At 42.6% G+C, this 18366-nt stretch overlaps 1 protein-coding gene across 2 annotated transcripts; it reads right to left on the reverse strand.

Annotated features, from left to right (window-relative positions):
• Positions 1-12757: 12757 nt before the first annotated feature.
• On the reverse strand, positions 12758-17998 carry omgb (oligodendrocyte myelin glycoprotein b). 2 transcript variants are annotated; one of them, XM_012860653.3, is made up of 2 exons: positions 17204-17998; positions 12758-16707 (listed from the first exon to the last, which is right to left on the reverse strand). In XM_012860653.3, exons 1-2 carry the CDS (start codon positions 17209-17211, stop codon positions 15327-15329), a joined length of 1389 nt encoding a protein of 462 aa, XP_012716107.2. In that variant the 5' UTR covers positions 17212-17998; the 3' UTR covers positions 12758-15326. The 2 variants fall into 2 exon arrangements, with proteins under 2 accessions (XP_012716107.2, XP_035999224.1); XM_036143331.1 differs by having other exon boundaries at positions 12758-16710.
• Positions 17999-18366: the final 368 nt, after the last annotated feature.

The following is an 18366-nucleotide window of genomic DNA, read 5'->3' on the forward strand; positions in this document are numbered from 1 at the left end:
ATTTATGTGGCAGACTCATACAAAATGCGACATATTTCTAAAGAAGCTTGATATATATATTTTTAACATATTTAAATTTGTCACATGTGGTGTGCATTTGGTCAACCAAGCATAAGCCTTGTCCAGGGCTGTCAAGTGCGCTCAGATTGGATGGAGAGTCTCTGAACTACACATTCCTAGTCTTGCCACAGATTCCTGATTTTATTTTAGCTAGCACTTTGGTTTTGCAATTCTGACACACAGATTTGCTTTGCGCTAACCCATTCCACGGTAGCTCTGCTTGCATGTTTAAAGTCATTGCTCTACTGGAAGTCCCCATTCTCAAGTCTCTTGCCAACTCTGCCAGGTACTCTTCCATGATTGTCCTATATTTAGCTCTATCCATCGACAGCTCCGACCCAGTTCCCTGACCCTGTTTAAGGTACGCGTCCCCGCAGCATGATGCTGCCGCCACCATGTTTCTGAGTGGGGATGATGTGTTCGGTGCAATGAGTAGCGGTTTCCTAACCTGACTCCGCCAGATAGATTTGCTCCGCATATCCATCTGGAAACCTTCCATTGAAGTCATTTTGGGAAGGGGCGAAAATACTGGTTAGCTGATTGGCCTATGTTGGTGATAGACGGGCCAAATAAACCAATCAGATTCGTCGTCGCTCTGTTACGAGCGACGACGAAAACACAACCACAAGCCAAGCTACTCTTGCTGCTGCAGGTAAAGGCTCGTTAGCTCAGCAAAGAAATACTCTGTAATTCCGATAAAACTTGCTCGATAGCCACGCTAACGCTAGTTTCATCGGCTGAAGCCGCCATGTTGTTTAGACTGAACTGACGCGCTTCCCGTTGCGTCACACCTCAACCCGCCTCAAAGCCAACGCTGATTGGACGTTCATTTGGTGAACGGCTCCAAATTTTCTTCAACGGAGAGTAGCCAGACTGATCTGCGAGTGAAACCTTGAAAGCTCGCGAGATCAGGATGGTCTCACGAGGCTAGCGGTTTCCACCCCCTATGCAACATGCTACATGGAGCGGAAAGTTACGCTTTGCCCTCATCTGAACTAAGCACCTCCGTCGGCATGTTTGCTCTGCCTCGCCCTCATGGCAAGCTGTGAGCACAATTCGGATATATGTGTTTCTCTCAACAGCAGCTTTTTTTTTTTGCCACCTTCTAATAAAGGCTATTTGATAGAGAGCATGATTATTGGATTCCCCCACATGATCAGTAGATTTCTGCAGTTCCTCCAGCGTTACCATGGGCTCACTGACGGCTTTCGCTGAAAAAACTCTCCTTCCCAGCCAGTCCTTTAGTTCAGGCGGAGGACCGTGTCTTGGTAGGTTTGCAGTTTCCCGAAATTTTTTCCATTTTCAGATTCTGGATTGAACAAGATGAGATGTCCAAAGTTTTGGGGTATTTGTTTCATAATCTAACCTCGCATCTTTATTTCCTACCTGCATGCTGTGTTCATTGGTTTTCACGATGCCTTCAAAGAATAGCTGAAAATAAAGTATGCACCCAAGCGGGCTCTGAATACTAACTGGGGGACTTCTTAAGTCAATTGGTTGCACTGGATTTTTCTGAGGGGTATCAGAGTGCAGAGGGGCCGAATGCAAACGCCTGCTACCCTCGTCACATTTCATTTTGTAAGAACAACAAAATTGCCAAACCATGTATAATTTTCCTCCCACATCGCAGTTCTGCTTCACAACAAACAGCGAAATATATGGCTATAATGTAACAAATGCGGAAAAGTTCAACTGGCATGAAGGCCTTTGCAGGCCATCGCATGTGAGTCCAAGATTTCTGTCTCTGGATGTGTGTGTAACACAGACTGGAAGAGAAATCTTTATAGATTTTTAAATAAAGCTGTGCTCCGCTTTAATCCGAGCTGCCCCCACAGCCGGATGAGAGTGCCTAAAATGTTTATTCCTCTTTAAGCAACTTCAGTCTGACAGCCATGCTGGTTGGGGCAGTTGAGCGTTTACTACTGAATAAAAAAAGAGGAGGAAAAAAAAAAAACCAGCAGACGGTCTTGCTTTTCTTCTTTATATAAAAGTATGTGCAAAGCCCTTCTCTTCCCTTGAAAGTGATTCAGAGCTCACAGTTCCATCACCATTACTTGGACACATTTATGAAGGTGACAGCGGCTGACAATGTTTTGATTAATTGGGGGACAACGCGTTTCAAGGAAGACATCTTTTTGTATCCTGCATTCCCAGAGCTCTTCATCATTTACATAACATTTAGGCAAAAGGAAAGATTTTCTGCGAGCCCGTCGGTGTATTAGTGCAAGCCTGTATTCAGCGGTGAAATGTGAAGCGCTTCTCAATTGAGAGAGGAGGGGGGGGAAAAAAATCGCTGTTGCTAACTGACTCGTTGCATAAAAAACTGGAGGATTTGTGGAAACTGGAGAAAGAAGCATATTTGATGGCGTGTGAAGCTAAAGTTGTGTATGTGAGGGGGGTGGAGGGGTGGGGGTGAGGGTTTTGGGAGTCCACTGCAGCAGCTTTTGTAACCTGAAAATAAAGTGTGAACCTCCTAAATGCAAAAACTGCGTCTAATGTTCTTTAACGTGACGCTTGAAGTTGAACAATGATTTTGGATATCAGCACCAGAAACCACACGTTCTCAAGGTGCAACGATCTGCCAGACTTAAGAGGAAGCAGCTTCTTCTCCACGTACATCCCTCGGACACTCGAGATCATCCTTGGAAAATGTGAATGATTTCACATTGATTATTTCAGACTGAGGGATTTTCTCTCGAGCACCTATGCCAGTAAAAGTCAGTAGCCCTCAAGGAAAACCTGAAGTAAAGACTTGCCTTCGTGAACAGGCTGTCTCCCTCTAGTGTCCCTTCCCTTCGTGCTTCTCTTTCTTTCCCAAGCTCACGCACCTCCCAAGCTGCAGGGAAAGGGGCAGGCCAGAAACGCGCGTAACTGACAGGCCTAATTTCGGGAATTAGCCACCTACCTAACCGCGGTCCATGCCCGCTCCATCATCTCGCGAAGGAAATCATTTAACATTTTTGCACAGAGTCCATTTCGGCCAACCAGGATTAACGAGTGATGAATCTGGCAAATAACATTTCTGTTCTCCTCATCGATTCGTGCGTTTCCTCGAGGGTGGCGGTGTTTAAACCCTGTCAACTGATCATGATTCGGGAGGATTACTGGGATTGTGTGTCTTTTCGCAGCGCACGGGAGAAACAGTTTGAAATGAGATCAGTAGGAAGGATCTTCTTCTGATTAATGATTTCCCTTCCCATTATGCCTTCTGTAACCACACAGATGAGTTAATTAAACTGCGCCAGAGGCTACACACAGGTAGATGGACTGCTGTGATATTCAGACATCCACATTATTACACATTTCATATGAGAAAAAGAAACGGCGATATTGAGATTTGAGATACCCCTATCCTAGAGGCTCCTCTGTACTTGCTAATTGTGCATGGGGAAAATATTCAATCCTAGTTAAGTGCTCAAAAGTACCTCAAGGTAGCAGGAATTAGCCTGTGGTGCCCCAAAGGGCCCCATTGCTCAGGATACCTCAAGAAGAAGAAAGCTCACAGTCTTTTAAAATACTCGCGAGAAGAAAATCCAACACAAGTTTCCCCCAAAATTGCCCAGAAAATGACTCTTTCGGCAGCGAGAGGAAATCTGCATCTTCGACCTCGACGACTCTCAATCGCACATGCGGCTCTCTTTTTTGTGAGGGGGGGGGGGCCAATCAAGCTCCGGCACAAGTGGATGATGACGACATCGTTTACCTGCTCCACTGGGCTGAAAGATAAGCTCATGCCCCTGCAGCTTCGTGGAACGTTCTGGCTGCTGCTTGCACGACTCCAGAGAGAGGAGCGCGTGGCAGACGATGATGAACGGAGGAGCCGTCCTGTCACCTGTACGGCACAAAATCTTTTTTTTGTTCTTTCAAGACCTAGACATGGAACCGGACCAGCCAGATAACTTGTCTTCTTGACTTGATTTTTATGACAGTGAGGCTCATTTTACAGGTTCCCCAAATATGTGTTCAACTGGGTTTATAATAAAAATAAAGTGGCACTCCATAGCCCAGACGTTCTCGAGCCTAGAACACTCTGACTTTGTTCGTACGGAGTGAATACGGCATGCCCGAGACATTTTTAAACATCTAAGAACGGTAAGCAAGCCTCTCAGGCTAGGCAACCAGCTAAAGTGGTGCTCTCTGTCTCCTGCCTCATTTCTTGTTTTTTAGCCAGTCTTTTCTCCCTTGTTTCATTTTTGCTCTCTTCTTTTCCCTAACTAGCTGCCACAATACATTCTCTCAGTTGCCAACCACTTCCCATTCCGCAACCACTGACCTTAACACTGACCTTGCCTTGTCTGTGCCATTGAGATGAGAGCGAGAGATACCACAACCTCAACCCCCCCCCCCCCCCCCCTCCACCCACCCACACCACCACCATGCTGCGGGGTTGAATTTTGCCTGTCTCATCAGTCTTCCCCGCGGCTGGAGAATGGTTTGTTATTTCTTTCAGATTCCAGTTTCTTCTTTTTCTTTTTCTTTTTTTTCTCGCTTTTTTGCCTGATCAGTGGCCAGACTGAAAAACACGTCTGTTGGCTCAAAGAGATATCGAGCTTTGGCATATAGACCAAGGCTGTCAATACAGATTAGGCTGATCAGATAAAGTTTATCTGCAGCATTTGAGCGTCCTCTGGTTGGGTACCAGCCTAATTCCGGGGCCACAATTGATAATGTGACCCGAGGATCAAAGCGGATCGAAATTGGCGCCATTGTTTTAGCCGCGAGCGGGCAGGAGTGGCCTTGTCAAAGGTAAGTCACTTTGTGTATCATTATGCATGTAGCACAATAGCTCTGGCCTGAGATAACAGGAATTACAAGAGGTTCACTTTGGGTCTGTAGGTTCATGGCTGTTTTATGAGAACTTTCAGAATTCGTCTCATCTAAGTAGAAGCTTCCAATAGAGCTGAATGCGCTGCTGGACTCTTCCTGCTTATGTGGTGTTTAAATATGGCTAAATTAAAAGTAATGACGACAAGGTTTGCTTGTAGTTTTAAAATCAATATCCGTCATTTTATGTTAGAAAACCAGAAAAATATTGAAAGTATACAACAGAAATAGATCGCAGCTGGTCCTTTACAATGTTTTTCAAAGCAGATGCGATATTAAAATGGACTTTCTTGATACAAAATGTGCCTTTTGGAACAAAGCTTTATCAAAACTGAATCACAAATTACCACATATGCACACTTACAGAGCCTGTGTAAGAAAGCAACACAACAGCCAACTGTTTTAAAGATAACATGGATCATTTTCTTGACAAAATGTGTTAATTGGCAACACAGAAACAAATTAAGTGAGCACTCATACTATTGTCAAAATTTCACAATTTTTATGAATTGTGAAATTCATAAAAATTAATAGGCGGAGATTGCGAAAGTTTCTCCATTCAAAAATCTTGCCCCAGGCTTATCAGATCTGTTGACGTGAGGGTTTGTGAAGTTATAATCGGTATCTCACCGGTGGTAGAAGCATGTCATATCACTGTGAGCTTATAAACTAAGTAAATACAAGCTTGTAGCGGTGGAAGCTAAAAAGCCAGAAAAACCATATGCTGTGCAAACCTGCCTCATCTGCTGAATTTGAAAATCAGTTCACTGAAATAATTTTCAGACAAACATGGGACCTGAAAAGCACAGGAACATACCAACTTCAATGCTGTTGCACAACTGAGACCTAATACTAAAGTTTACTCCATTTTGGCAGTGCCGGAGACGACTGACGAACCGCGTCTAATCTGGCAGATGGACACAGTCGACAGGCTCAACCAAAGCGGTTCTAAATGTGAACACAGACGGTATTTAACTGAAAGAAAAGCACCAAACACAACAAGTCGCTCTTTTAAATCTGTAGACCGTTAGTCTTCACTAACCTAACATTATATTTCACTTACATGACCATTCTGAGTTTGAGTTTTTAAGGGGATGCACAACGACCCAGTTCAAGTTTATTTACGCAGCATCATTCATACACAATGCAACCCAAAGTGCATTTCAGGACATCACAAGAAAATTAGAGAGAAAATAATCAAAACATTTAAGGTTTGCTTAAAAAAAGCCTAATATGTCAAACACTGGAAAAGGATTGCATAAAAGTAACAAATGCTAAAATACAGATTTAAAAGGCTAATTTTAATCTAACTTCCAACTCAAACTTCATTTTAAATTTCCAAAACCAAATCCACATCTGATGATCAATCTTTTGCCTCAATCACTTATCAGTGATAAGGCAAACAGCTCATTAGACCCAAGGCTGAGAGCCGAGGACACAACGCAGGCAAATACAGTATCTCTTGCAGAGTCAGCAGCCAGACCGCTTAGGTGACTGTGGCCGATGCTTGTGACCCAAGGGTTTCTTAAGTAAGAAGTTTTTGTCAATAACTTTTTTAATTTTTTTACTTTCAATGTGTCCCATGTTAATGGAAAATGTTTGTGTTACATGGATAGTTTTATTAAATTAAACTGAACCGCTCTCTTTAAATGCCCGTTCTGCATGTTTCTTCACAATAATTAGCTGTAGCAGCAATTCGTTTTTTTGTGTCTCTCATCCAAATGAATTATAGATTTTAGGATCTGTATTTTAACTTCTTTTCCAACCACTGCCAGTGTACCATCAGCTTTAGACTGACCTTTTAGGGTGAAACAACTTTGCGTGGTGATGAGAGAAGTACCTTTAAAGGTAGTGGGTAGAAATGTGACGCTTCCAGCCGCTCACTGTTCATGTCTCACAGAAACTCTGCACTGTTGGCTGATATAACATATCCTGGTGACCCAGCTGTTGGGAGAATAAGGAGAGGCGATACATGTGTGGTGTGCCTCAGTGATTAATGCAGGTCAGAACAGGAAGAAAAATTACAATGTGTAAAAAAAAATGTTGATTTTTTAAAACACAGTTTTGTTACAATTTGTCAATTCAAGCCCAGTCTGTTTGAATTGCAAGCAGACTGGGCTCAACACATACTGCTTTTAAAACTCTGGGTAGGGAACCGGTCTGCTAGACATCAAAGCTACTGCTCTTACGCAACCTGTCTCTGTGTTTCCTCTGTCTCACTGGACAAATCACAATATAAATCCTCAGCCCTAAACTCACCCGGTGGTCTCGGGTGGCGCTTGTGTTATGCATCGGTGTCAGAGTTCGATGCTCAATACGTGATGTCCCCACTCTTCAGCAACTTCTGGTTGCATATTTGGCAGCTTGGCAATCGTTGACCTTATTTAAACCTACAACAAATAATTCTTAAGTTGAATATAACTATTGTGCGGCTTACGCCTAAACAAGATTCAAAAGGAAAATTAGTTAAGACGTTAATGGATGCCTTTGGCCTTTAGGATATTTTCATGTCCTTAATTATATCTATTTGACATGCAATTGAAGTAAGTTTGTGAAATTTGGTCAGCTAGTATGGAAGTTTGTTTTAAGAGGTTTTCTGAAAATATTGGGACTCAGATACAAACCTTTGGATGACTTACTCTGTGTTGGACTTCAACCTTCACTGATAAACAATGTCCCTCGCCACAAGAGGGCACTTGGAGCATGTATATTCAAAAACATCGCTAATGGAATATCTGTGCCCTGTTTTGCTTCTATGTCGTTCACGTACATCGCCAAGTTTTCTCCTTATTTTAGATGACGTGTGCTCAGATTTGAAGCTAATCCAGGTTCACCAAGTTCTCAGTGGCTGCTCTCGCTGAAAGCAAGGACTGTGTGCATTCTTTACATTGCAGAGGGATGAGCTGAGATGCTGGCCTAGAGTCTTTAGACATTTCTTCCTTGTATTACATCTCAGGGAAGATGTACTGTTGCAGGTAACAGCTTTGCATCTCACAAAAACAGCAGAAAATCAACTGTCTGCAACAAAGACGTTCAAAGTGAAAACACCCTGTTGCACTCACGCGATCACCGCATGCGTTATCAGAGTAATACATGCCTTTTTAAAGCCTGTCTGTATACAATTGTCAGAGAAAAAGTGAGGGGAAATTAAATGCTCAAGAACACAAGAGGGCAGTACAAAGAAGTACACTGAGAGTGAGTCTTATTGGATGTGGCTGGAAGTGAGAGGGAAACTCACTGAAAACAAGCTCGGGTGGTGAGATGAAGAGGGGAGGCATGGCAGCAGTAAATGATGCTCGCCCTCTACACCTTGTCAGTTATTAGGAGAAGCCAGAGGAGAAAGCTGACATTACTTTGTGCTGTCTACAGAGAAAATAATTGGCTTGCAGGCCAGCTTGCTGGCACCTCAAGCATTTGGAAGTGATGTTGTAAAGTTGCACACCAGGAAAAAAAAGGGCAGGCAGGGTAAAAAGAAAAAAAAAACATACATATAGTGTGGCATGCAAGAGTTTTGGTACCACTGAGACTTGCTCATACTCATTTCAAATGAAATGAGAAAATGACCTGCCCTCTAAATTGAATACAGCTACAACAAGTAAGTAATATGACTTTTATTACCTGTGTAAATTTGGAACGAGGGGAGGAAAAACAGCGAAAGACAAAGGTTTGGACACCCCCAAGGAGTTAGAGCTAAGAGAATTTGTAAACTTCAGACCTTATCTGAGATATTTTGGGTTGTAGCTGGTTCACATTCATTTCTCATGGGCAACTTGGGCAAGGCCTGTAAAAACCTTCAAATTCAAAGGTTTTCCACAGGTTTTTACTAACTGCCTGTTAAGTCGAAGGCTTAAAAAAAATACAAACTACAGCCAAGCACTTTCAGGTCAACATTTTAGCATATTAAGTTTTAGCATAAGAGTTGCAATAGTTTTTTCAGACTAAGAGTTTCTCAGAAGGCCAGTGATAACTTCTGTTTTGTGGCAAAGGACTTTCAGAAAGATACTACAAGCTACAGCGCTCCTTTTTATGCAGCGTCCCTCCAATTCTTAGTATCAGAAGCATGCTGACCCGAGGCAAAGCAACCCCGTTTGCTGTCTGGTGCCTTGAGGCCAACAGCAGATGACTTCTCACACATAATTTAAATCTCAAAATGTTAATATTATAATCTCATTTACTATGAATAAGTCCACTTTTAAATTTGCTCTGAAACTCAAAAAAAAAAATTTAAAACGCTAAATTCTTTTAAAGTTAAAAGTCTGACAAAAATACCTATTTCTAAAAATCCAGCCTCCATTTCAAAAATGCTAATTATAGTTATTATTTATAGCTAATATAATTATTTCTGCAAAATCATTTTGAGAAGTTGTTAATTGCAATGGTTTTTCTTTGACTTGTTTTAAGGATGTTTTAAGGATGATTAAAATTGACCCCTCCTTCTCCATCAAACAGTTGGACATAAGACACAACTGCCAGACTAAATAAGTAAGTCATAATGTTGGCACCAGGTTTTATTAAAGGTGAATAGCCACATAATTAGATTTTCATTTATTTATACATCAGTAGCTCACACTGGTTCCATACAAGGCTTTCATGAAAAATGATCACGTCCTGCTGTTGTATTAGTTGTTCTTTTGGTATTTAATGTTTTGGTTTTGCTCAGTTTGATAGTAAATAAAGCCTTTTGTGTTTATTTATGATATTAACGAAAGTACGTACAGGGGTTAAAACAAGGAAGCAGCTAACGCTATTAGCATCTCCAGGCGAAACACTGAAGAATGTTCAAAGATCTGTTAGAAAAACGCAAATAAATATATGATTCCGAGAGGGAAAAGACTGGAATGGAGCTGGGAATACAGTATGAACGTTGGTGTTCACTGAAGCGGACCATAAACCTGCTCAGATGTGATCGCAGAGTTGATTGACGTAAGTAAATGTTCTGATACGAAGCTCTTATAGTTGCTGTTAAATCATTTTATTTAATTAACAATGGTTGGTCTTTGATCCAAGCTGCTCCTTAACTGCAAGGCATTTCAGAAGGCCAGGCTAGGTCCGGCATTATTTAATTTTGAGTTATTAATTAAGTAAACGGCATTATGATAGTTCTGCAATACTGTCGCTAGATGGCGCCACATTTGCTTATATCTGCTAATCGCGCCTGGTGCGGTGGCTAATTTTATCCACACAAAGGATCATCAAATCATTATCAGGATGGAGGCTTGGTATATATAACTTTATTTTATCATGATCAAACGGTTTTTGGTCTTTTGTTAAGCATATAACGTGTCTATATACCTTTAAGTGCTATTTTTAAAATATATACTGCAAATAAACAGATATTATGGTCAGAGAAAACAATCTGAGACATGGTCGTTTTGATGGCAAGCTTACTCGTAAGGCACCCATTCATTCTTGAAATTAAGGAAAACTAGATGTGCTAAATGCACAGCACACAGGCAATCAACGTGGGATAATTCAAAAAAGAGTTTGGAGTGAGAGGTGTTGACTAGTTCGTGTGGTCTCAACAGAAACCAGGCCCCAAATTCTGATTAGGTCCCCATATAATTTGAGGCTGGCTCTGATCAGAAGCTTATAAAGGAACCTCTGACTGTGAAAGCAAACCATGCGGATTTAAGAAGTTACAACAGAGATTTAATCAAAAACGGACCAAGCTTTGTGAGTAGAAAACTGGATAAAGAGATATTTGGAAAGAATACTTGTGTAACAAGCAAAAGGTGGCTCGGCCTTGACTTGGACCTGTGCTTACTCACAGGAGCCATTTCAATAGCTGAGAGGGAAAATACCAGCAAATAGTAAAAAGTCACCATCTACGTCTACAATTCCCACAACTGTTGCTGTCCTAGAGCAGTGAGCTGAAGATGTCACCTTGTCCTGTCCTTCACATCATTAAAAAATCTCTTCAACAAAGCTGGGTCCTTCCTGACCCAAGGAGATGGTTTGAGGGAGCTGAGGGAATAAAAACCAACCACTACATAGTCTGGTAAGAAGTAAAGAATAAACCAACGAGTTTCTTTTTTCAGATTTTAGCTCATTTGTATATAATGACCAAAGGGGCATTTATTTTTCTAAAATTTATGAAAAAGTAGATTTCTTTTTTTCCTTTTATTGAACTGCTATAAAACACAATGATCCTTTTGCACTTGCGTGGTGATTTATGTATCCTATTTTCAAGAAGTATTTATGGAAATCAATGTTTTTCAGTTTTGATTCCAGATCTGTAAATTAAAGTGAGGCCTTTACATTTCATTCTTTGACTGCATTGTTATTTCAGGTCAAAACCACAAGGTCACCTGCTCTCCGGGCTCACACCTTTCTCTTGTCACCCACTTCCTGGAGGATTCCTGCTTTCGCTGTAAAAGGTTTTCTGCTTTTGACATTTTCTCACGTCTGTTCAGCACAATGGTACTTATCTTCCCGTGAGCTCGCGCTTTTTAACTTGTGTCTGTTCCGCAAAGTTTAGGGTATGGACGCTTCTTTTGGCTGACTTATTTTTTTTTTTATATCTTTCAAATGGAAATTGAACAAAAGCTGCTGTTCAGTGTAGTATTCAGGTTTTTGTAAACTATAAGGCAAGTGCATACCTTGTACTGGTTCATCATCATCATCATCATCATCATCATCATCATCATCATCATCATCATCATCGTCGTCTTTATTTATAAAATGCTCCAACACCAGCCACAGCTGAAACAAAGTGCTGAACATCAAAGACCATAAAATAACAATAAAGGATAATATACTAAAACTAAGCACCCAATATTAATATAAGACACTTGCTATGAAACACAATAAAAAGCAGAAATCAGATAAAAACAATACCAATGCAAATTAAGTGAAATCAAGTCTCAGTTGAGTTAAAGGCCAGTGAGTAAAAGTACGTTTTATAATGGAAAGGTAAGGGGCCTGTCAAATTTTTAAGGTAAGGTAAGGGCCCCCAACACTGCTCACTGTCAGTCTACGAGTGAATCTTCTGAAATCAAACTCAGCTCAGATAAAATCACACACTGAGCCCACCACTTCCATCTTTACCATTTAAACTGTAAGTCATCGTCTCTAAATTACATCCTGCAACGTCCATCTTCTCTCTCACCGCTACTCCAGCTAACCGTTCTTCCTCTTCCTCCGGACGCCGAAGAGCTGTTATTCCTGAAGCTTGCCTTGCACACTATTAAGAAATCTGCTTCCAAATAAACTATCTCACTTTGCAATATTCTGTGTCCTGATTGATTTCTGTATGTGTGTCTAAAAAAAAAACTTTCTGAGACCTTGACAGGTTCACGATATTGACGATAACTGATGGCAGGCCTGAACTCATGAAAACTGAAAGTGCTGAAAATGAAGGAAAAGTTGCTATAATAAAGCATTACCCTAAGGGCGTGCGCATTTATCCAGTGGGAGTTGTTGGAGTGTTTGATTTCAAAATAATGTTTCCTGTGATACACTTGTTTTTCCTGTTTATTTTGCATAATTATATTTCACACTATATGTGGAAAAAGCTGTGAAATGATGGAATATATTAAAATGTTTTCACATCAGATATGGAGCTGCCATTTCAACCTACTCTTGAGAGCCACTGTAGCCAGTAAGCCAACATAACATTATGACAGTTAAATCTTTCCTCTCAGACTTTTAAAATACTTAACTTCACTTTAAATTATCTTGTTATTCATTCCTAATCTAGTATAACTCTGTATATGTGTTTTTGCCCAGTGTGGGACAATAAAAATATTTCTTATCTTATATTGTCTTATCTTATCTTAAGCATTTTAAAAGTCTTGTAGCTTTGTCAGAAGGACAAACTGTGCTATGTAGTCAGCAGTTATGGACAAAATCCAACAATAATCAGGAGTGTTCATTGCTTTAAGCGTAAACTTTATTCAACATTGCAGAACCTTGAAGAAGTTCCCAGCAACAAACTTCAAAATCCTCTGGCACCGGTTCTTAAGTTTATCAAATGCAGCCAGCTGTGCTTTGATGCATGCCTTATTATATTTTGCAACTTATGCTTCTTTATGTAAATGCAATGCTAAATTGTTAAAAAAAAAAAAAAAAAAAATCTGCAGAGTACTGCATCACAGCTGTTTAATGCAATCAGGAGGATTTCAATATCTTAGCATTCTACAGGAAAGAAAAAAAAAGCCTGCGCTTCAATGCTCTGCAGTAAAAACACCAGGAAGTTTGCATTCCTCAAACGTTCGGTCGCCATGCAGATGATTTTCACGAGCGCCACTGAATCATGAAGGACACTTAAGTCTGAGATGTGATCAAAATACGCAAGGGGAGCCAGGCACTCGCTGTTCATTAGATATATTGTCCGTTTGTTTGCCCTCTGCTCGACAGAGTCTCTGTTGCTTCCTGTAACGCTCATGTCACGACAAATGTATACACCTGCCCAGGGGGAAAAGACAGCTTCTCCACAGAATCATCAAATAAGTTAGAAGAAACATCCACCCAGCGGGGATTGGGGGCATCCCTGATTTTTTTAATTAAAAACATTTCATTTGATAAATCTTAGAAAGGAAAGAAAAAAAAAACTGTGGATTTTTGTACAGAAAAACAACAATTTGCAATTCAGAAAGAAATCAGTCAAGTGAGAAAAATAAACATGAGACCAAATATATGGCGGACCACAGGTGTAACGAAAAGCCCCTTGGCCAGCTGTGGCACAAAGTCAAGGGATTCAGCTCTACAGCAAACTATTTGCTGAATGTATATAGTGCCATCATGTGCTGAGCTTTATTCATTACATTCTTTTTATTCATTTCTCCTCACTAAGGTTCAAAAGGAGTCTTTGAAAAAAGCAGCAATCAGAAATGTTGCACCGTTTGTTTAACATTTCATAGTAAAACGATCTTCATATCTAAATGGCGTAAAAGCGAAGGTGTATAATTGCCTTTCTAAGAGGGGGATGCTGTTGAAATATAGAAGAGTGAGCCAGGGAGGGCCGGTCTTTAGGAGGAAAAGCAAAGAATAGGGAGGGTTCATCTGAGAAGATCGGGGTTTTGCCCATGTAAAACGGCAAAGCCTGCGAAGCATTCATCACAAACAGAGCTAATGAGGCTGAAAAGCTGATGCAGATTGGCCGCGAACTCTCGGCCCTCTTGCATTAATTTTCTGGTGATATTCCGCTTGGCTTTAACAACACCTCCATCATTAAAGTTAGTTCAGATAAAAAAAAAAAAAAAAAAAATCCACACTGTTAGAGGTTTCATCTTTCAGAGATATGTTGACGATGAGCTAAACTGTAACTGTCTTTGTGGTATGTGGAAAGAATTTCAGGAATCTTTCAGGTAGCCCCTTAAAAGAGACTCTCAGGGCGACGACGAGATGTAACTGTCAGCTTCTGCCCAGCAAACCCTCTGAAAGCTTAACATCCACGGTGTGAAGATGGTACATCGGCGTAAAGGTACAGTTCATGTTGAAAGATATGTTTTTGATCAATAAATGCAACCATGTGCAGCGCCTCACCAAATTACTCACACATCGTGAAAACATAATTTCACATTTTATGTTCTAACCACAAACTTCAGTGTTTTCCTTGGGATTTCAGTTTGTTTGCCAAAAGTATTTCATTATAGTTAAGTAGAAGGAAAGTCACTCCAGGATTTCAACCCTATCAGACAAATGTGACATGCAAACATAGCCAGCCCACTTTACTGTAATATCCCTAGATAAAAATAAATAAATATTGTAGCATTGACTACAGACTCATGGCGGTCCACCCATAGCTTAGGTAAGAGAATCTTTTGATATTTATATGTTGTGCAATCTCTTCCTCATTGAAGAGAGCACTGTATAGCATTGCTAAAAGTATTTTAGGGGCACACTGCGTACACGTGGAAGAAGAGACGCACACGCTCTGCACTGCCCCCTAAACAAATACACGGTGGTGGCGGCGTCATGCTGCGGGGATGCATTTCTTCAACTGCTTATTGTTCACAGAGGCTCTCAGTTGTGCACAACTTTTGTGTTTTTTTTTGTTTGTTTTTTGATCAGATAGAACCCTAGTAAAAGCACACTGAGGTTTGTGGTTGTAACAGGTGAAACGGCGAGAGTTCAACCAAACCGTTGCACCTTAATGTGTGTTTGAATCATCAAAACGAAGCCGCACACATCCTGTAAGTTCCGTGGCGAAAGAAAATATGCAGGACGGTGCTCAAAGTCGGGGGAAATAAAACGGAGAGACAAACACCTTTGTTCCGTCTTTTCTCAAATCCGTTTTGCTGGCATCAGTGTGAACCATATGTGATCAAAAAACATGGTAACAGACTTTTCATTTTTTTTCTTTTTTTTTTTTTTTGGTCTAAACATTTATTTCCTGGAAAACATGGCTTCTACGTATGTAACAACTGTCCTGCCGTCATGCCTCTTTGTGCATTTTCTCCTGCAAACTCCCGCCTTGCCTCGTCTCTTCTCGCCATCTGTCAGACGACTCGAGGCAGAAAGAGAGACAGAAGCAGCGAGTTGCGAACGGCGCCGAGCGGGGAGCCGGCCGCGCCGAGGGTCGGGCCGCTGTTTCTGACGCCACCGGAAGGCGACTGGTTCTGTCTCCTCACGCTTCTGGTGCGCAGAGTGGCTGTCCTCTTTGTCTGGGTGGAGGAGGCCTCCGTTATGAAGAATCGATCGGAGGCCAGCTCCACGCCGTTTCCTCTAGGTGCGTCGGTAATTAGACTTTTGTCGGAGAAATGGGACGAGTCTGCTGTGCGGAGCGGGTCTGAGGTTTCCTTTGTGCCAGAGGAGAGATGATCTATGCTCTCCCAGCCGCCGGTTCCAGCCGGGTGATTAATTGTTAAGGTGGCGATGCTGATGGGCGTCTCCGTGAAGGCGCCGTGGTGTGCGTTCAGAGCCTCTCTGCGGGTTTGAGGCGTGCTCTGCAAAGCGGAAACCGACCAGTGCCACCGCGTGACGCTGTCTTCGGGGGACGTGGAGCTCGGACCTGGGGTGCCGACCGCCAGAGGAGGCAGAACGAAGGAGCTAAAGTGCCGAGCTCCAGTTCTGCTGGGCTGCGTCCCCCCACACACGGGCTGAGTGTGGCAGGGGCAGCCGAGGACGAGCGCGGAGGTGCTTTGAGTCCAGGACTGTAAGTAGTCGACGTCAGCATAAAGGTGGCAGGCCCAAGGGTTGTTGCCCAGAGTGATGACTCTGAGGGAGACCATTTTGTCCAAAGCGCCGAAGGGGAGCGAGGAGAAGCGGTTAGCGTGCAGGTAGAAGTGAGACAGCCTCGGGAGCCGCTCTAGAGAACCCGGCAGCACCTTCACCAGCAGGTTGTGGGACAGATCGACGGTCTCCAGGTGCGCCGGCAGGTTGGTGGGCAAAGTCCAGAAGTGGTTGTGGCTGAGGTTGAGCGTGCGCAGATTCGCCAGCGTGTTGTTGATGAAGATGGCCCTCTCCAGCTTGTTGTCGGAGAGGTCGAGGCTCCGCAGGTTCCACTGGTAGGCCGTGTCGTTCTTGTCCAACAGCTGGATGTGGTTGGAGGAGGCGTGGAGCTGCCACAGGGAGCGGGGGAGGGCTTTGGGCAGGCGGCTCAGCCGGTTGTGGGACAAATCCAGGACGCGGAGGTGGGTGTACGAGGTGAGCCTGCCGTCCAGATGGAGAAGCCGGTTGTGGGACAGGTTGAGGGAGAGGATGTTGTGCTGCAAGCCGTCGGGGAGCTCTCTCAGGCTCCTCCGGAAACAGTCCACCTCTCTGTGGCTGCGGCTGCAGGAGCACATGGAGGGGCACACGGCCAGGACGCGAAGCCCGAGCCACAGCATGAGCGCAAGCTCCAGGAGGGCCTCATTAAGAAACAGCTTCAGCAGTGCAGGCCTGCTGAGGAAGGGGGGGGGAGAGAGAAAAGGAAAAGGAGAGGAATGTCACTGCAGAAGGTGCTGAATGAGCAAAACACACCAAACTATTCCTCCTACAAGGCACGTATTATAATGCATGCACTGTCCTTTTTCATTCAACTGAATAACACCGGACCTGAGCTGTAGGAGGATTTTTTTAAACCACACTGAAGAATGCCATCCATCAGAAAGGAGGACAAATCCCTGCAGCCATTTCTCCCTGGCATCAGTTTGTGTTCAGTCATCAGTGTTTGTCAGTGGAGTCTGTCCCGTGCTCTCAGAGGAGGAAAACTAGCCCAATAGATGGGTTTTAGTAACGGCTCCACAGAGGACTCGTCCACCGAAGGCGGGCAAAGACACAGCCGACACATACTGCAGTGTTAGTGTTTTTTTTTTTTTCCCTCCATCTTCGTAGCGAACGCAGGGTGTGGTAAATGTGTGTGCAAGAAGAGCCTTTAAAAGTGTTTGGAACTCACCTCCTCATCTTATCATTCCAGTCACTTTTCTTTGCTCCTTTTTTGCCGCTCAGCACCTCTTCTGTCTCCTCTCTGCTGCTTTCAAGCTCGGGACCAGCTGGTGCTCTGCTGAAGGTGATTTTTTTTTTTCTCTCTTCCCCCTCCTGTGTATCTATCTTAGAATTTGACCCTTGCTCGGTTGTCCGGTGCAGGTGTTCTGCCCTCGCCTCGCGTGTAGTTCAGTTCCTTTTCTGCTCCCTGGGCAAGCTGAGGGTTTACTACTGCATCTTATGGATCTTTTGGGTTGGCTCGATCAGGCACTGCAGGCTCTGGATTTACTGTGTGCAGTGGAAATGAGAGGGGAGGGGTGGTGTGTTAGCAGGGAGAAGTATTGGGAAGGAGAAATGGAGCGCATAATGGAGGGGCTCTCTGCATACAGCAATCCCACTAGGGAAACTCCTTAGTCCCTTTTAAATCTCTCGGCTTTAAAGATCTACTCCTGTGTTCCAAATAACAACTACTGTTCGGTTTAGTTTGACTGGCTGTTTGTACTTAAAATAAAGACTGTTATCAGTTATCTGCTCAATATAAATCATTCCTCTCTAAAGAAACCCCTGTGTAAGTCGATGAAGCGCTGTAATTGGCTGTAAATGTAGAGGCTGCCACAAAAAGCCTTGAGATTTATTATAGAGGACTCTCCTCCTCTGCAGCATCCCACCTGTCATCAGCAATATAGCCAACTCTCCGTCTTGCACTGCATTGCTGCACTTTTGCCTCCCAGTTACACGGGGTCCAAGTAGTGTGCCGTACAAAAGTATTCACTCCCCTTAAACTTTTTTTAATTATTATTGTTATTATTTTTACATTTTGTCATGTTACAATCTCACACTCCTGTGTTTTGGTGAGATTTTATGTGATAGGACCACACAAAGTCAGTCATACTTTACAAATAAAAGTAAAAAATCAGGTTGTGGCTTGTATTTTTACTGATCAGGTCACTTCTGAATGCAGTAGGTTGTACTAGAATTCATTTAGGACTGTCATAATGAAGTCTAGTCAATGATTAACGTTGCTTATTCCTTTAACAATGTAATTTTTGTCTTTTCCTATGTCTGTAATGTTTTTCTGTTCACGTACAGCACATTGAATGGTCTAGTTTCTGAAAAGTGCTATATCAATAAACT

Source organism: Fundulus heteroclitus, chromosome 11, assembly GCF_011125445.2.
Source record: "Fundulus heteroclitus isolate FHET01 chromosome 11, MU-UCD_Fhet_4.1, whole genome shotgun sequence".
NCBI classification, from domain to species: domain Eukaryota; kingdom Metazoa; phylum Chordata; class Actinopteri; order Cyprinodontiformes; family Fundulidae; genus Fundulus; species Fundulus heteroclitus.